General features: G+C 40.5%; 1 protein-coding gene across 12 annotated transcripts in view; it reads right to left on the bottom strand.

Annotated features, from left to right (window-relative positions):
* The window catches only part of ABI1 (abl interactor 1), a 77,951-nt gene that overhangs the window by 42,069 nt on the left and 16,116 nt on the right, over positions 1–19,766 (bottom strand). For all 12 annotated transcript variants that reach the window (XM_059841444.1, XM_059841452.1, XM_059841366.1 and 9 more), the window contains exon 2: positions 12,171–12,338. In XM_059841444.1, coding sequence (XP_059697427.1) covers positions 12,171–12,338 — 168 coding nt within the window. The remainder of the gene's footprint in view (positions 1–12,170; positions 12,339–19,766) is intronic.

Genomic DNA, 19,766 nt, shown 5'->3' with positions numbered 1-19,766 from the left:
ATATGATTGCAAACACTTAAGGAGAAGCAGAGCATTAGCCACTGGAGAAGACAGAGAATGAAGCCAGTCAAAGAAGCAGCTGGAAGTCTCCAGTTTTCAAGACCTTGTCTCCAGGATAATTGAGCCCACAATTCAGGGAACAGGGAGAAGAGAACAAAACACTGTTTGTCCCAAGAGAATGGCAGGAAAAAGAAGACTGGCCATCTCCTGCTGTCACTTTAGGCAGAACTTATACATATGCTACACAAATATTGACCACTGAAATGCTTACAGCTAACCGAGGAGAGCACAGGGGTGCCCTGGTGAGGATGCTCCCAACACGATGGTGGCTTACAAGCCTCTGAACGGCACCACAGAGTTTCAAAAAGCAGCTCTTCCACACCACAGTAAGAACCACCACAGACACATGCACGACTGGACACTGACCTGTGCAGTGCTGGACAGCTGAACACACACTGGAGAGTCACTGAACACCTGCAGGAAAGCTGAGTGCACAGGAGAGAGGTGGGGATTGATAGACAGCTACCTCAGTCGGGGGGGAGGTGCTGCTGACTTCCCCAAGAGATGAAGGGCTACATCACAACACTGTTTAACGGGCTACTAAAGACAGCTGTGCAAACTTCTGGGGCCTACTTCCCTCCACTGCTTTGGAAGAGTCTGGGGAGGTCAATGTACTTTTTGGATTTAAACTGTGTATATCCACTCAGCAATGCAGAGTGTGTGTATTCCCAGAAGTATACAGCTAATATAAACAACAACTAGACATTTGTTTTAAGAGCTACCACGACTAAGGAATCTCGGCAAATGGGAAGGAGGGGAAGAGTACACAGGAAAATTATCCAAGTAAGATCTGCAGACTGCTCACAATCTGTTTTCCCAGGATGTTTGCTTAAGTCACATAATTGTTTGCAGAACCTCTGCTTTCTAAAAAAGCATTTGGAAAAATTCATTCCGCATTTTCTTAAATCAGTTTCTACTGATTAGATGATGCTTTTCAATATTCTCAAAGTAGGTGACCTGTCATTATCCAATAATGACCAGTCAGCAGCGTTCTCTGAAACATATTCTAGGCAAACATTTCACATGAAAATGAGTAATTTTAAAGTTTTCCAAATAACTTTTTTAAAATGTCAGATATATTTAGTCCAAGTATTTAAGCCAGCTCTAGTAGAGAGCACCTCTGAAGAAATTTTTGCATTGACTGAAGGACTACACATTAATGCAGCTCGAGGAAATACAGTATTTAAAGTTATTGAGCTGAAAATAGGATGCCAGTAACTTGGAGTTGTGGTCCCCTCGCTCTCCCTTTGCTCCCACATCTGGAGGTCTAGAAGTATGAAGCAAGCTAACTGGGAGTGAAGCTTGATATTCTTGCTGCCAGCCCAGGGGCACACTGCACTGCAGGAGGAATTTGCTGCTTAAAGCAGCAAAATCCCCAGTGATTGAACTTGAGTTTTGCTCAGTGAAGGCTTATGGAAACCATCCTCCGCTTCCTGAGCTTTTTGTTATTTATTCATGTGCCACAGCCTGAGCTCAGAAAAAGGAAAAACTTGTTATTTTAACCAAAGCACCATGAACACCCCCAGAAATTCTCTCCTCCAGTTTTAGCATTCAGATTCCAGAGTACCATCAAACACAACCACTACATCATGAGTGCTTTGAAACTGTAATAGATGCAGCACTTCTGAGGCCAGCTGTCATGCTACCACACAAACAAGGCACTAGCAGACATATCTACAGGTCTGAATACCATCCATAACACAAAACCAGATTTGCTTAGTTACACATCAGTTTAGGATGAGGCAAACCAGGGATATGGAAGTGGTGCAATGGCCATCCTCAGTGTGAAGCGTGGAACAAACAGAATAAAGGATGATCTGGCTCCTGTCAACTTATAAGTGATACAACCCTATCAGTGCTGGCTCTTCACTTGAGATTTAGAATGCCTGAGAAACTAAACCAGAATACAGTGACACAGGTAAGAGATTAGATAGCTTAGAAAGGCTAATTTGTTTCAGGCCTTTTGACTGGACTTCTCTCCTTACCTTAGTGACTCATAATTACATGATCCTAGAGCATTTCTGTTATGATTTGGAGGTGCCTCCATTTCACAAATGGAGATTGTCCTCAATTACTTCAGCATCTTGCTCATCACCACAGCAGGCAAAAAGTGCCATGAGACAGAGTACTGAAATAACATACTATTTCCACCATTCTTCCACTCTCAGAAGCCGTAATCTACCAAGACACATGTGCATTTCAACTGCATAATTTCAAGTTAAGTTTCGTTCTTATTTTCCATCTAAGTTTTAGTTAAAAGAAATTCAAGAACTATTTAAAGAAATACACAAATTGCTAGTCCACAACAGCAGACATCTTATTAGCTTATCATACACTACCTATGAGCTATTAAAGAGCAAAAAATATGTACCCTGCTCAAAAACTTGAATTAGCACCTTTTTCAGCCTAGCTTAGGTGACAAGCCTTTTCCACAGCAGAACTCATCTTTTCTAGTCCTGTACTACATCTGGCCATTCCTGCATCTTGCTCAATACTTGACTTAACAACACACATAAGAAAATCCTATAAATGGACATAGAAGGATCAGCTTCTCAAAGACGACGTTTATCTCCTTTCCAGTCTGTTAAAGGTTGATTTGTGGTTTGAAGGCTTATCTTGCAACCTCATAAAGCCTAGTTTTGAACCCAGTTCAAAACTAATAACTTAAAATGAAAAAAAATAATCCTCTAAGACACTGAGTTTAACATGCAAGCATAAATTCCTACATTCAAATCAAGCCCTTCAGTCATTATTCAATTTCCTTGGTTTTATATTTTCAAATGATGGCCCAACTGACTTTTCCTAAAGCAATTTTATGTTTTATTATTTCCATCATGATCCCTCTCAACTTTAAGGTCCCCATCCTACTTGTTCTTGCTTTATATTTAGAAGCCTAATAGCTTTTAATCATACCACTGCTGTTCCTGGTCTTGCCACACAGAGGAATTTGAGATAGCATGACAAGATCAGGTTGATTATTATTTCTCTCTTGCAAGCAAGGACAGAGAAGCCAGTTAAAGAAATAGCAAACTATGCTTCAGTCCTGGGGTGAGACCACACTGAATTGTACCATTAGATCCATTGTAAATAATCATCCTAGGACACTGTGTGAGGGGAAGAAGCAAATGCTTTTAGGCATGAACAGGTGAAGCTACATTAAGCATTAGCACTCATACAAGGATACATTCATTAAGAAGTCACAACTACTCAGCAGATTCTCAAAGAGGAAGCAACCACACAAAACCATTGCAATCAATATGCAATTCTGTAGTCACATATTACTTACATTTTTATGCCCATAGGTAGAATTAGGTACAATATCAGCCAAAATTATTAAACAATATAACTATTGGTTGGAACCAGAATTTAATATTAGAGAGGAAAACGACAGCTTTAGTAATCTACATTTGGAATTGAGAAAGAGGCACACATGCTTTTATGCTGGTTAATTCTACATGCATAGTAAACATTCCAAACGGGAATGACTGAAAGAGCAAATGATGGCCTTAGCTAATTGTCACTCAAAATGTGCTCATTCAAAACACTTTCTGTGTTTTGTCAAAAAATAAAAACCCTATATAGAGGACAGCTTTTAAACAAACAAATTTACAGTTTTATTTCCAATATGGCGACAATGCCCTCTCTGTGGTGGCACCAGCAGCAGGGTCAGGGATGAATTAAAAATATTCTCTAGCAAAAAAAGCTGTCCCGAATAAACAATGTTCAGGGTAACCTATTTAGGTCTTTAGCCATAAATTTTATCACCCAACACCATTTCATGGGTTTTTTTTTTTTTTGTGGTACAGTAAAGGGAAACTTCCCTCTGTGGTCTGTGACTGTCCCAGTAATGCAGAGATGATGCTGGTAAGGGAAGGGATTCCCACTGGGGCTCCAGAGCCACACAAGTGTTTAGTAGGATTAACATAGTTGGACAGATTTTCACACTTTATACACACTTTTTCAAAGTTACAAAAAAACCAACAGAAAGTTGTCCCAGCTTAAGAGCAGCTACCAAGTAATTTATAGAGCTCCCATGAATTAATGAAGTGTTCTCTGTATGTATATGACCTGTAAGGGGGCTTTTACAAGACATGCATAACATATATCAATGGGTCCCAAAAGGCTACTAATCAAGAGAATAAAGTCAAACCAGCAGCACCATAAAAAGTGGCAGTGTTATTACTGGCTGATAAACACTCATGTGAATCATTACTTGGTTTTCCACCTGCAGATCAAAGTTAACTAAGCACTTATAATCAGCCAGCAGAAAATACTAAGCAATTCCTATCTGAATGGCACAAGAAGTTCAGCCACAAGCACCCAGCAGGATTTATTCTTGTGCTTGACTGGCAGCTTCAGTGATGCTGAACAATGAATGCTGTTGCTCATCTTCTTCACAGTAAGCTTCTTGTACTCATTTTTCCCCTCCATTCCCCCAAAAAGAGTCAGCTAAAGCTGCCACAAAAACCAAAACTGCAAACACTAACACCCAGCTGCCACAAAAACCAAAACTGCAAATAGCTGCACTGGAGGGCACAAGTACAACAACTGAGTAAATGCTTTGGTAGCTGGCTACCTGCTGTTTTATTAGGCACAACGTTCTTATCTCATACACTGCATTTATGCAAATAAAATACTGACAGAGATAAAACTTTAATTTGATGTAAACCAGGAACTAAGCATATGTGAAGACTGGTGGGTTACTAAGACTTGAAACTGAAGAAAAATCACTTTCAGGCAGCAAGCTAACCAGATGCATCTGAAGAAAAAAAAAAAAAACAAGATTCCTTGGAAAGTCCAATATGTGACTTCATATCAGGTTAGTGACGCATTTCATCTGTGTGGTGTATCTCCCAGATACGAGAGGTTTTCATTAAAAAGACTGCACAAACACTGATGACTCCTTTGTTACACAAAATTGTCAAAAAGGCCTTTCAGAGTCATGTTCACAGTCCTGGATTTTTGGCTTTGATTTCAGAAAACAGGCTTCATCAGGCCTCTGAATTTAGTATTTAATGAGGTATCTAGAGCTTACAGCAAAATAACCATTGAGCAGAAAGAAGGTTTTAATGATCTAAAACACATTGAAAAGTATGCATTCAGGCTGTCCTTCTAGCAGAGAGTGGAATAGGAATAACCATATGAAGGAATTCATGACATGGCTATTAAAGTAAGCAACTTTGCTCATTCCCCAAAAATACGTTCAAAACCCTACATTCCACAGGGGGGAAAAAAAAAGTGCACAAAACAAAACTTTCTGGTTCAGTTTCTTCTTCATCAAAGCAACTGCTCTTCCCCCTCACAGAAAGGCTGACATTGTGGTTGCTCTCTCATAGGTGTTCATGACTAAGTATCATGGGAGGGTTGCTTTGATTTGTTTGTTGGTAATGTGCTGGGGTTTTCTTTTTGACTGCATCAGCTGAACTGCACAGGGATTACAGACATCCTACATGGATTCATTTGTGGACATGAAGGGAATTTCTCAGCTGAATGGCTGACAAGGCAACTCTTACACATTAGACTATTTTCTGAGCAATTTATATATATAATGTAGAAGCTGATATGTACAAAGTTGACAACAATTTTCATAAGCAGACAGATAAACAGAGCAAGCACAGCACAACTTCTTGGAGCCTTGGCCTCTATCAGGGAGAGAACAGGAAGAACAGGATGTGAAGCAAAGGCCACAGATAACTGTCAGCACTTTATTAGGAGAGAGAACATCACCCAAGGCAAGCTTAATCTAAATAAAAGGTGCAAGTTTCTTACCATATTTAGAGTATTTGTGGCTGCTGACAGGCACAGGCAGTCCAAGAGAACCAGACAGAAGACATTAGCTTTCTAATGTATACAACATTCGATGATGCACTAGTTCCTGCTGATACTTTTGGTCTCTCCACACACTTCTGAATGGAAGTGGAGCTTACAACATTTGTAGATATGTGATGGCAGCTTCTCCCCTGACTTTGTAATTTTCTTCCCCCCTCCATCACCAATCAGTTCCTATAACTTATCATATGCCTTTCAAGGATACAAAGTCTGCTTTTAGGATATATCCAGCTGCTGCAGTGTAACACCAAAGAGAGTCATGGCAGAGATCCAGTGCTGCACTCCAAAATAAAAGGCTTTCCCAGTTCCATGTACTAATCTGCCAAGCTTCAGCTTATGGCTAGCTGTTTCACATTACACTGTCACTATCAGGCAAAAGACTAACTGCAGAGACAGAAACAGACTTAAGTACTACTAGGCTACCATAACATCACTGCTTTGCTTTTTCTTTATCAGAGCAAACTAACACAACTCCCTCAACCTCTCATTGCAGGCTGCATGCTCCATGCCCCTGACTATCTCTGCATCTCTGTCTGCTGGACTGTCTCTGGTTTCCCTAAATCAATCTACAACAATACAGAGGTGACAAAAAAAAAAAAAAAAAAAGAAAGAAAAACCAACAAGCCAGACCCAGCACTCCCGATGAAATCGCATCACAGCCTTTCATCTGTCAGCCACAATCTTCCCAAGGCAGCTCCACCACACTGCTTCACTTATTTAGATAGACTTGTGGTGTTGGCTCATGCTCAGCACAGCAACCATCAGCACACCAGCTCCTTTCCAACCCATTACTACTCACACAGTCACCTCTCAGTGCATACAAATGCACATGGGGCCCTACCCTAGGGAGTAGGACCTTGCACCTTGCCCAGTTTGCCAAGGATTTTGCTGGTTCAGTAAGAGTCCTGTGTACTGAAGCTCTGCCATTCAGTGTATGAATCACCCTTCCTAACTTAAGAGTTAGTCCCAGATTTGTTGAGGATGTGCTTTATGTTCTGAATGTTCCAAAGAATGTTCTGAACACTGTGGGCTCCAGCACTGACCCTGCTGTTACAAGCAGTCAACCATTTGCTAGTTCTGGCTAATCTTCTCTACAATTAACAGTCCTCCCATCTAGCCCATATGTTCTTTAGGCCAGAGACAGAGGTCAGGGGTCTAAGCATTTACTTCTTTTTAATGAGGCAACTTCTGCATAGAAGTACCTGGACAGCTGTACTTTGCAAGCAGTCACCATTAAGAGGATATGGAAAGGTCTTTTGCTCCCATCTGTAAGTGTACTAAAGTACTTCACATAATTGCTTGTTTCTAGGCATGACCATCCACATTCATCAAACAACTTGTCACATTTTCTACCTCCTGGCTTTCACACATGAATTAAACTGTGTTGTGACCATACACCACAATGCAGTATCACATTAATCCAAAGTACACACACACTCTAAAAGCTCTTTCCCAGAAAAACAGCATCATCATCACTGTACCTGCCCTGCCTTGTGCCTCTTCAAACACCAGAGACGGGCTGAGCATGTAACAGCTCTTGTGCTCCTCTTCTCTGCCAAACACCAACTTGCTACTACTTTGGAGCTCACCCCTTACAGCCCCAGACCATGTTCAGCAGAACTTCCCTGAAACCTAATCCACATCAGTCCTGACTGGTAGCTAACCCAATGGAAAGGCCTCAGTATTTGGGGTTGTCCATGTGTGATTCAACACAGGCTACAGCTGCAGGATTCAGAAAGCCTACAAGAAGACATCTGTGTATCTGCACCATTGCCCTGACTTTACCTACACATCCATGCCATAGCAACATAAGGCATTTGGCTTTCTGCTTGCATACAGCACTTGAATTACACATGCAATTAATTAGACATGGATGGTAACAGGCAAGATTCTTCTGAACTAATTCAGGGGAGTTCTTCAATTATTTTTTTAGTTCTAAAAGCTTATAACTTTAAATGGCAACAAAAAATGTGTGTGTATCTTTTTTTGCTGAGAGTGATGTTTTCATAACACTTTTTTTTGCAATAGTCCCTATTTCGCATTAGAGGAGAGTTTCAGATGCAAAAGAAAATCTTCACACTGAATGTTTAAGGGGGGCAGTGCTTCCTGATGAAAATCATAATTTCTTTAAAAGGAGACTATTGCTTTCTTCATGCTTGGATTTAAATACTGAGCTATTTTAAAACTGTTTATGTAGAGGGAAAAAAACAAGGAATAGTTGCTACATCCAGTGCTGCAGCTCTGACATAAACATGGGCACTGATCTGTTACATTTTTCAGTTTTGACACAGTAAACAAGGATGCCCCTGTCAACCTCTCTCCTCTGAGAAATCTGCTGTCCCATCTTCATTCTCTTGAACTTGATGGAAAGTAAGCAGCAAAAAATTTATCTTAAAGTACATATTTTAAGTCAACTTTCATTTCCAAGAAGAGGAGAGGAAGAGCTGAGTACAACCAAGAAACAGTGCTGAATACAGAGGGACAATCACTTCCCCAATCTTGCTGGCCACACTTCTTCTGATACAGGCCAGGATGGCACTGGTGGTCTTGGCCACCCAGGCACATGCTGCACCAGGTTCAGCTTCTGTTGATCAACAACCTCTGGTCCTTTTCTGCTGGGCAACTTCCCAGATACTTCTCCAAGCCTGGAATGCTGCATGGAGTTGTAGTCCCAACTGCAGCACCTGGCACTTTGTCTGACTGAACCTCAGACCACTAGCCTCTTCCATTCCATCCAGCCTGTCCAGATCCCTGTTCAGAGCCTTCCTGCCCTCCAGCAGACCAACACTTCCAGCCCACTTGCTGTGCCTGCAAACTAACTGAGGGTGCTCTCAATCCCCTCATCCAGATCATTGATAAAGCTATTAAACAGGACCAGCCCCAATCCGAAGCCCTGAGGAACACCACTGGTGACCAGTGACCAGCTGGATGTAGCTCCATTCACCAACACTCCCAGGTTTGGCATCTCTACAGTTTTCTACCCAGCAGAGAGCACACCCATCCAAGCCATGAGCAGACAGTTTGTCCCAGAGATGCTGTGGGAAATGGTGCCAAAGGCTTTACTAATGTCCAGGTAGACACATCCACAGCTTCTCGCTCATCCACTAAGTGGGTCTCCTTGTCATGGAAGTAGATCAGGTTGGTCAAGCAGGACATGCCTTCACAAACCCACCCTGGCAGGGCCTGATTTGCTGGTTTCATATGTCACATGTCAGCACACAAGATGATGTGTTCCATGACCTTCCCTGGCACCAAGGTCAGGCTGACAGGCTGGTATTCCCTGAATCCTGCATTTGACCTTTCTTGTAGGATGGTGTTTAGCACATTTGTTAAGTTAATGCCATCAGTGAAGTCTTGATGCTCGTGTTGGTGCCAAGTATACACTTACTATCTATTTCCCCCCAGATCTTGCCTAACAGGCTAAGCAAGATCCCTTATACTAGATGGGTTTTGAAACGTCTCCAGAAGAGTGACCAAGTCTCTGCTCTGCCATATCAGAGCAGCTTGGAAAGGTCAAGTCAGCTTGGCAACACTCCAAGTCAACATGAAGGATTTAAACCAAAGAGCTGAGCTCTATGTGCACAGGCCCCTGTACTGGATGTAGCAAACAATCACATGGCTGGTCACTCCAGACCCAGGCATTACAGCTTGAAAGACAACTGTAACTACAGAAAATACAGATGCAGCTGGGCAGGTTTTTGCTCTGGCTGCTATGAGAAAGCCATTCCATTGCCTCCACCTCAGAAAAGTGCTCCCTCACCACACTGTGATTATTCATGTGAAGCCTCTGTGTTTGTGCTCAACCAGAAACCAAAGCCAAATAAATTTTTTTCTATAAAACCAAGCACAATTTCCATCAGTAAAATTAGGGTCCAGTAACAATATAGCACATTAGTCCATCACCTAACTTTTCATGAGTGTTTTTTCCAGTGAAGAGGATACAAAGCTAGGAAAAATACAGAGTGGCTACTAATCAGGCTTAGCTATCCAGGGATTTAGCTTAGAGTCATTCTGGAGAACATGCAGAGTGAACTGAAAAACAGCATGGAAACAGAAACCGTCTGGGCTCAGAAGAGCCACAGGAGTTTCTTCCTTAGAAGAACTATCAAATTGTATCTTATTTCACAGACAGCTGCTCTTTTTTGCAAAACCCAGAATCGAGTAATTGACCTGGCAATGCCTCAGTTCTGTGCTTCTAGGCAATATTTCTTTCATGATAAAGAATGCCATTTTGAGAATTTGTTCATCCTCATGCTTTAGTAACATGAAAATAAATATTCACAATTGATACAGGCACAGGGAAGGACACTCTGAAGATCCCAAAGCATTTTACAACAGTCTATCACAGCAATTGTACAGCCGATTTAAGAAAGGCAGTTGAAGCATTTGAGCAGAAATACTTCAAAGCCAATAGCTGAGCTGGTATGTGTGCATTATCTGTATCCAGTTTAATTCTACAAAATTAGTCTGCAGAGGTTCATTTATAAGCAAGGATTAGTTTCAGGCAAGACCAACCAGGACAGAAACTACAAGCAAGTGACCTTGCTAAACACTCCTCAAAAGCTTTACAAAGCACTGATTGTTCACAGCCTTTAGCAAACAGTTCATGTATCAGGTGACTCAACAGCTTTCAGCATACTGCCTTCAATCCAGGCAGCAAATAGTACAGTGGGTTAACACCTTTTATGCTAGTATCAAACATTTTGGCTTCTTCCATGGCTAGCCATACTAGTGGGCCGATGAGAATTTAACAATAATCGCTTCAACACACACACTGCAGCTTTCAAACACTTAAGAAAAGATGTGCTCAGTATAAGAGGGCATCCAATGCTTGGGAAAATCTGTAGACTCAGTTTTTTTTTCAGCCATTTCTTAAAAGGTAGTCATAATCCCAGCATCTCTGAATACTTAACAGAAATAAAAGCTTATCTACAGCAATTTCATTTCCTCCTACTTTCCTATTCCAGTGGCAGGTACTTTTTTAATACTTCACACAGCTTTCAGCATTGTTTAGTTCTCAGCACATGTTAACCTCACATGCCTTTTTGATAGGTTTGTTACTAGGAGGGCCCTTCCATATGCACTGGAATCTTCTCCCTGCTGACATGCTTTTGATAAAACCACTGTGCTGCCATTTCACAAAGACATTTAGAAACCACAACTCTAAAAAACCAGTAAGAGTTAGCAGGGCTGGGAAGGGAGACAGCAGAGACCATAGGAAGCATTTTCTTTCACGTATTTGGTCTAAGGTGTACCACCAACAGGATGCTGGTTGACCAACTAAGGTTTTTAATCCACTGGCTGCACTGAAGAATGTTTTTAGGTTGCATCCTGTGCTATTTGTTTACAAAACATCTCAAAGAGATGTAGGACAAAGCCCAGTGAAGATCTAACTGAATTTCAGTAAGAGCACAAGAGAGTGGATACTGGGCTTTTAACAACTCCCTCAAGCCCACTTCAGAACAGTAATGTAAGGGTGAAATAACTGAGTCCTGTCCCTGCCTCCACTGGCACTAAGATGGCACACACCTGATTATGCAGCAAGCCACTTCCAGATTAAACACAGCAGACATTTTTGGCTGAGTTAGCATACAATCAGGCCAATGATCAGGTACAAGGCAGGCAGCAGCAGCAATGCTTCCCCCCCAACAAAAGCAGGCAGCCAGGGTGAAGCTTCAGCCAGGGAAATACAGGCTGCCACAGAGAGGGATAGACCTGTTCTTTCCTGCCATCTATCTCCATGTCCTCACTGCAGAAACTCCAGTAATACTGCAGTCACAGTTCAAGTCAGGTCAGCTCACTCATTCAATTGCCTTGGCTGGAAAGGAGTTTGGCTTGAGCAGGTAGTGGCAGCATGTGAACCCCTCTCTCCTTCCACACAGCACACGAAATTATATCCTGCAAGGCTATGAAAACAAATGAACTCACTGCATGTGTTAAATAAAATACCACCTCCCATATGGCACTTCTAACTGGATTTCCTTCAGAAACAGAATCCTTCTCTCTATCCCTCCCTCAAGCACAGCTTCAAATCTTGAAATCTTAATAATTAATTCCTGCTTTAAATCAAATATAATTCCAGCATTCTTGAACAGGAATTATTTTATTTTGGTCATGACCTTAATCACAAAGCATGTTTCATAAATATTAGAAAGAAAAAAGCCTTACCATTTTCTATCACAATAAAGAAGTCAACATAAACTATCCAACTCAATAGTAAGAGACACAATAATGCCTCCTCCAACATTGTCGGTCCTCTATTAAAAAAGAAAAGAGATTACCTGGGAGATATGGTTGATGGAGGACTCCATCCTCCGTAGCTGGGACGCTTGGATGTCCAGCAGTTGTAATACATTGTTGGCCAGTGCATTGATCTGATAAGCAACACTGGCTAGAGACTGAGTTGTGTAGGCTTTGGTCTCTTCTAATGCTTTCCTTTTATCTGGAGCCTGTAAAGCAAAACAACAAGACATCTGCTTTAGGGCATGAAAAGGATGGGGAAAACGGACAGGAACAAAAAATACAATCTGTATTTGATAGAACCTGTAATCAAGAAGGTCTGGCTGGGTAACCAAAGTACTTGATCTGCATGAGATTTTAAAAAATCTCAATCATACAGAGGCGAGAAAGTATTTGAAAAATATTTAACAATAATAAATTTAGATGCCAAGAAACAATTCATTCAGTAGGAAAAACAAGACTACTGTGATTTGTTGGAGTCGATTTTTTAAAGCCTGTCCAATCCCACATTTCTCAAAAAGCCTCCAAATCCCCATGACCACTGAAATGCTCCTTCTGCCATTTCTTATGAGGTCATGTCATGCAGCCCAGGGTAATTAAGACAGAAAAATATTTTCCCACAGTTGGGTGTCCCCTATTCCACATGCCATCTCCAAAGCCCACCCTCCAGCTATGCTGGCTACTACTCCCACAGATCAGAAGGATGAGTAGAGCATCAGGATGGCATGCAGAGAGGCCTCCTGCATACAGGGGTACCTGTGAAATTATCCCTCCTCACACAAAAGCTTAATAAACTTTCCTTGACAGCTGAGAAAGTTCATCACTGACTGAGAAGACACACCTATTTTGAGGTATCAGAAGGGAATACATGCTTTCACCTGAAGGGTAAAAATGTAGGGAAAGGGTAACCTTCCCACTGAAACCCCACCTTGCTAAGGTAAAGTCTTCCATCTGTCCTGAGGAACGGCTCCCTAGTCAGAGGGAAGGTTACTGCCCAAGATCAGGAACTGTTTACATGACTTGAGTTGCATGGCCCAAGTAAGTCCCTCCTCTCTGACAGGATGGGAGATACCAACAGCACCTCTGCCATGAAAACACACAGACAAAACCTCCTTTGAAGTCCTCCCTGTATCACACCTTAGGAGATGGCAGTGGAGGCCATGTATTACATCTGTTATCCAATTTGCAAACTGCAGCTATCCAGAATTTCCTTCCACTTGCAATAGAGATGCTCTGCATAAGGAAGTTTGCCATACACAATGACTCAGTGCTAGTTTCTTCCCAATTTTATGTATTTGTGGAACAAACAGTAGACCTCAGCAACCAACAGAAAAAGTCCACATTAATAGCCCCTTCTAATTAGACTTCTATTTTTATTGTTGATTTCTTTGAATAACACTCTACACACATTGCATGCAAGAGTTACAATGTTAAGCACAAAGCAAGGAAAAAAAGACACTCCATTAGCATTCAACTGAGCCCTATGTTTTCCAGTTTCCAAACACTCATTCATTTTTAAGTCCTGTCTCTTATTTTTAAGAAGAAAACCAGAAGGCAAGCTGTTCACATACATTATAAAAGTTGCATCATTACGTAAAGTACTGCAACAAGCTATGCTATGCTACATTTTGCTTACATATTTTTTAAACACTGGAGAGTTCCCCCCAATCCAGGAATTTTGTTAATATTCATGACTAATATTCCTAGCAATGTTTGACACTTATTAGTGACACCTGACACTTGGTTAATGCCACCCTTCAAATGGAATTCATATAAAGCTGCCTTCTAAAATGAAAAGCAGCAAATATGGATCAATGTAATCTGCTGCCAAAAGGCAGAACACCTATTGCATGTACTAAGGACAGACTATGTAAAACTCCATTTTTTAGTATTTTCAAATGCAAACAAAGTTACCTTTCATCTAAAAAAGTATTGACATTTCTAGCTGTCAGGAAAAATTAGTAAAAGTCACTTTGCTTCTTCAGAAAACATAACCTGCAAAACAACTACTAAAGGTTCAAGAAACAAATTTTTGAAAGCTGGCTTTCCAAAGAGATGTTTTAAACTTCAACTGAAAACTAGCAGTGACTTTAAAAACATTGTCCTACTGAACTACAGCCTAAAGAAAACAACTGATAATTCATACTTGAACTTCTTCCACTGTGGAAAATGGTAAAAATGCAAGCAGCAGATCAGTGATGTCTGAAATAAAAGGTTTACTGAACTAGATACAACCAGTAAAGTAGCAGTCAAAATTAGTGTAATTTCATATAAACTCAAGTGGAGATCTGCAGCCTTTACTCCAGCAGTTTTCCTATTACAAAGTTCCAATTAAATACTATTAGGCTAAACACTAAGAGGTGACAAAGTCACAGCACTCCATTACTGAGTGTCGTCAAAGAAGAAAACTTCAGTGTATAACAAGTTTCTTTTCATCGGTAATGTTTCGTTGATTTAATGGCTTGCTCTCATTTGCCTAAGCACCAAACATTTTAGTTATGTGCTCAAACTACTACTTTGGCAGCAGGATTAAATGAACATAGTTGAGATGTGAATGCATTTCATGTCCTGTAAGAACTAGATCAGGAACATTTTCAAGCCTTGCAGACAATTCAGGCAATTTCAGTTTGCCGATTAACAGTTTAGATCAGAACTAACCTGACATACAGTCCTTTGCATTACTTTAATGCGAATTGCTGGCATCCACAGATATAAGCTAAAAGCTTCATAGACAGCAAAGGCGGGAGGGTAGAGGGAGAAGCCAAGAACTGTGTGACAGAAACAGGAGGGAGCAGAGAGTTCCAATGTTCTTCAACTGTTACTTTCACATCTCTTTTTAAGCAAAAACTGAAAGCAGACTAGAAGACAGCACACCCATTTACATTCAATGTAATACACAAGCATTAGTTAACTACTCAATTCTGAGACAACACAATACAAAGACTGCCACCTGACTTCTTGCCTAATGGTTCAGAATTACTTTGCAATCTAGTATTAAAAGCTTCAAATAAATTGGTTTTTCACCAGTTGTCCTTGAGATAAACAAAAATTTGATCCCCTTTAGTAGCAAAGTGGATATTCTTTACAGAACATCATAGCTTTTGAAGTTTCCCACCTGTATTGCCAGTTCACCTTTAAAAGCCACATGACTATGACAAAATTGCTGTTTGAAACTGCCTTCACATAACTAAATTTAATACTAAAAAAAATTAAAAATAAAACCTCTCATATAATTCAATGGTGTACATAAAGAGAGTTAAAACTGCATGGCACTCCACACTTCATACCATGTATTTTGGTCAAATGTAACTTGTATTATAAAGCTTCCTTGAAGAGTTTACATAAATACTATTGTTAAGTCAAAACTGGTTCTGCACCCAAGCAATTGACACAATAAAAACAGAGTAGAAGCTTAATTACTGAGTCTTCAGTTCAGTGACATGTCAAGGTCAAATGATGAGGAACCTCTCCATCACTCTACAGCCCATCTTTACAAGCCACATCTTCCCCTCTCCAAACTGCCACCCACACAGGCACATCCCCACAACACTGTGAGTGCATTGTTCAAGCCATCTGCCCTCCCATCTCTCTCTCTGAGCTAATTCCCACCATGTGCCAGTTCATACAGCACAGGTGGGAATGTACAGGTCCCCTCCACAAATCTCATCAGCTCACACGGCAGAATCATCTTCAGAAGTCAAACTTTCCCCTGCAAATGCACCAGTCCATACCCTCAGTACTTGCTGTCCAACCTCTCTTCTCCTTTCAACTTCAGTTCCATTCGCTGTGCTTGAAACTCCCTGTAGGATAAATTCCCCACCAGAACAACTGGTTCCATTTGACAAAGGTCAGAAAGCAGCTTATCAGATCACACCAAAGCTGGCTGGCCTAGCAAAAGTAAATCAAAATGCCTCCTTAGTATGTGGCATGGGTTGCTCCACATTTCTCATCTTCAAGCTGTTGGAATATGTGCAAATTCAAGCATAGAAAAACTCATCCAGGACAAACTACTAACAGAGAACTGCCTTAAAAGAGCCCAATAATCAGTAAGTTAAACAGAGGTCTAAAGTACTGAGTGCTCAAAAGTTGTTCAGATGCTTGGAGTTCTGTTGCTGGGCTTGATCACTCTCAGCAATCAAGCTACAGGAAGAACTTTACACTCAGTTCTATTTGCCTCTGCTGTCACTGCTTATGCACCTTTAAAATGCAACACTGCAGTACATTTGCATTTGCTTCACAAGCAAACACGAGAAAATTGTTCAGTTTTATGCTTTGGTCTTTTTGAAAAAGAATTCTACCTATCATTAGTTCATTAAAGATAAAATCAGGATTACTAGAATCGGTTGCCACAGGAATTCAGCAATCGCTATCGTGTTGTACATCACAGAATGCATTCACAGAATGCAACTATGCAAAGTCATCAATACATTCATTAGTATTCTCTTTTGTTCATCTCATCATGTATCTATCTTTGGTATTTACAGAATGCTTTCTGATAACACAAGCACTACAGTGGAGGTTTCCAAGTCCTGTTTTCTTCACTAAGGTCTTGCCATTTTAGCTCAGAGACACATATGAAACCACCCAGTCAAAATTTTTATCTTACGGGCTTATGTTAACTTCAACCTACAGCAACTAATTTTTCAAGTCAATAGGAAATACTTTTACAGAATGGTGAAGATGTACGTTCTGGAAGTGGCTTGGAGACTCCTAGACATCAGTACTTTAACCTGCCTGAGAAACACCTGGGGACACTTCAAAGTGGAAGGCTTGGATTTCTGAAAAGTGGTTTCCATACTCAGAAAACAGGCATACACCTCCTTAAAGTGAGGGCTTGTAACATTATGTGGAACTTCAGATATATGAGTCTGAAGCTGCTGCTTTACTGATCTGATTAGGTTTTTAACAAATCAAAGCTGGTCTTGAGGTTTTATTTGTTACTTCTGACTGCTAATTGCAAAAAGCTTGGACATCTCTAAACTACTCACAATATATGTTCTTTGACCAAGTATTTCACATCCAAGCAGTAGTAATGTGTTATTAAAAGGTTTAAATATGCCATATACACTAGATTAGACTTTTGGCTCAGGAGCTAAATGTAATTTATGTTGAATATCATGTCTCTAGATTACTGCAAATAACTGAGGAGCTACATACTGAAATAAGTAGGTACCCCACAGATACAGGTTCTCCCTTATCTGTTTTTCATAGAGCCTGTCAGACTGCTTTGCAAACACACTGCACCACAGTAGACCTTTTGGCTGTTATGGATGGTTATTACATCAGAGTATCAGTTATACATTAAAGAAGAGAGAAACATTGACAAGTCACAGCAGCAAGTGCCACAGGTTTCTATACTCTGAAGAACTTTCAGGAGCCAACTACCTACCTGGAAGCCATCCCAGTAGATCTACACTGACTGTGGTTATTAGTAGCAGGTACTCAGCAGAGAGCATTCAGGGTTTTTATCACCAGATACAGCCTTAAAGGATATATGATATGGCATTCCAAAGTGGCATGGGAAAATAAGGTTTCCAAATTTACAAAAGGGGTTGCTTACATGACATATGCCATGCAGGTAAAAAAAAGAGTATCAATCACGTGTGTCAATTGTCTCCTGCAACAGGTTTACAGTACTTGTGTCGTACAGCTATTTCATTGAAGAAATTCTCTCTGTAATGCATTAGGCTAGGCAATACTTCAAGGGGATGGTTGACATGCTGAGTGCATCCCAATATCCACAGAGTTATATATGGCCTGGAATTTACCTGCCTACAACTTGGACTGTTCTTCACTGATCAGCGCCCCAGTTCCCCCACTGGAAAGTGAAGCAAACCATCAGAAGGGTTAGCTCAGAAGTTCAAACTCAACCCTTGTCCAGCGTACTAGAACAAGAGACACCCTCCCACAGCACCACAGACAAGGCTGTAGAGAGTCACCAGTACACTTCACCTAATGTCTCTGTTCAACTTAAGCAGATCACTATCCATATTCTTGTTACTGGAGCCCCTTGCTCTGCCATTCGTATCATTATTATCATCGATAAAAACAACCGTGGGAAATTTAAAAAGCAAGCTTTGTGGGGACAAAGAACAGGAAGGGACTTAGTCCAAGTACAGCCCATTAAAATGACAGGACCAACCCAGCCTCCATACGAAGCAGTACTAAAGCCAAAAAGCCACACACATTCCAGACCACTGGCAAATCTGAAGTAAAATTCTCATCACAGAGATCATGCACATCATGTACTACAGTTCATGCAATACAAAAATGTTCAAGGGTTTTACTGAAGTGATTTTTATCATAACTTGTCATGTTGTGGTAGTTTTCTAGCATTCCTAAATTTGTGTAATTTGTACAAGTAAAAGCTCAAGATTTTAATTACCCCACAGCCTGCAAGCTATTAATAGCAACATATTGCAGTCACTGAACATGTCCACCTCCTGTCCAAGGCCTCTCCAGGAGGCTGGCAGGCAATCCTTCACTGACAGTGAAAACAAGAAATAGAACAGACTATTCAGCACACTTCTCTCTTCATAGAGTGAGAAGTGTCAAATAGAAATGTCGAAGCTCTCAATCACTTAAGTAACTAATTGTTCCAGGAGTGTGGAGGAATCTGAAAGCCAGGTAAGGTACAGAAGGATGCCTAACCATTAAGAGCAAGACACCCAAGACACCTCTCACTATGGAAACTCCAAAACTAAAACCAGCATGATTAAAATTCTTTCAAGTTCATTCAGTAAACAGTAATTCTCCACATCTACTAAGGCAGAAATCCTCAATAAAGACAGCAAAGCTAGCATCTACCATTCAACTCAAGGGAATTTCCGTCAAGCATCTAAGACAAAAAAACCCACTGGTATGAAATAATACCATGTCTGTTGAGTTTCTCCAGATAAGATGCAGTAACTCAGCTATACAAAACACAGAGAAACTGGAAGAACTTGAAATCTCTTCTCCCCAGGTAAAGACCTTGCACAATAAAGCTGGCATTCAATCAAGGCAGCAGAAAACGAGATGATCACCACCACCACTACACCACAGTCCACAAACAAGATTTCAGTCTGTTTCTTTTTAGAAACACTATCTTGACAAAAAACATTTTGACTAGTCAGATTCTTTATCTCAAGGGGCAAGACACACCAAATTACTGTTTAACAAACACATACAGCAGTGTAGCCAGCAGCTGTAATTCCCAAACTCTGTTTCAGACAAGCCCTTCCCCCAAATCCTGTATGCACGAGACAATCAGCTAGAAGCAAATCCTTCATTTCCATCAATAATATTCCCCTGACCAGTCCTGAATAGCTTTGATAGCAAATTAGCATTTCTATGGGCTGAGACAAAATTTAGTCGATCTCACTGTCTCCTTGCTGATTTTCTTTTACTTGAAAAGAAAGTTGTCTTCCATTCTGTTGATTAAGTAAATGGAATACTCTCAATTTTTTAAATTATCCTCTTTTCTGAAGAAGTGAGGGAGAAAAGCTTCTTTATTAGGGGAAGAAGTTAATTCCAATAGAAAGTTTAAGAGACATACATATATCATTCATATATATATATATATATATATATATATACACGCACACACACTCTTAAACAATAAATAAATTTAAAAAATAACAACTGAGGAATTCCAT

Source organism: Haemorhous mexicanus, chromosome 1, assembly GCF_027477595.1.
Source record: "Haemorhous mexicanus isolate bHaeMex1 chromosome 1, bHaeMex1.pri, whole genome shotgun sequence".
NCBI classification, from domain to species: domain Eukaryota; kingdom Metazoa; phylum Chordata; class Aves; order Passeriformes; family Fringillidae; genus Haemorhous; species Haemorhous mexicanus.
Note: the sequence above shows the minus strand (reverse complement) of the source record. Positions and strands in the feature narration are given on the sequence as shown.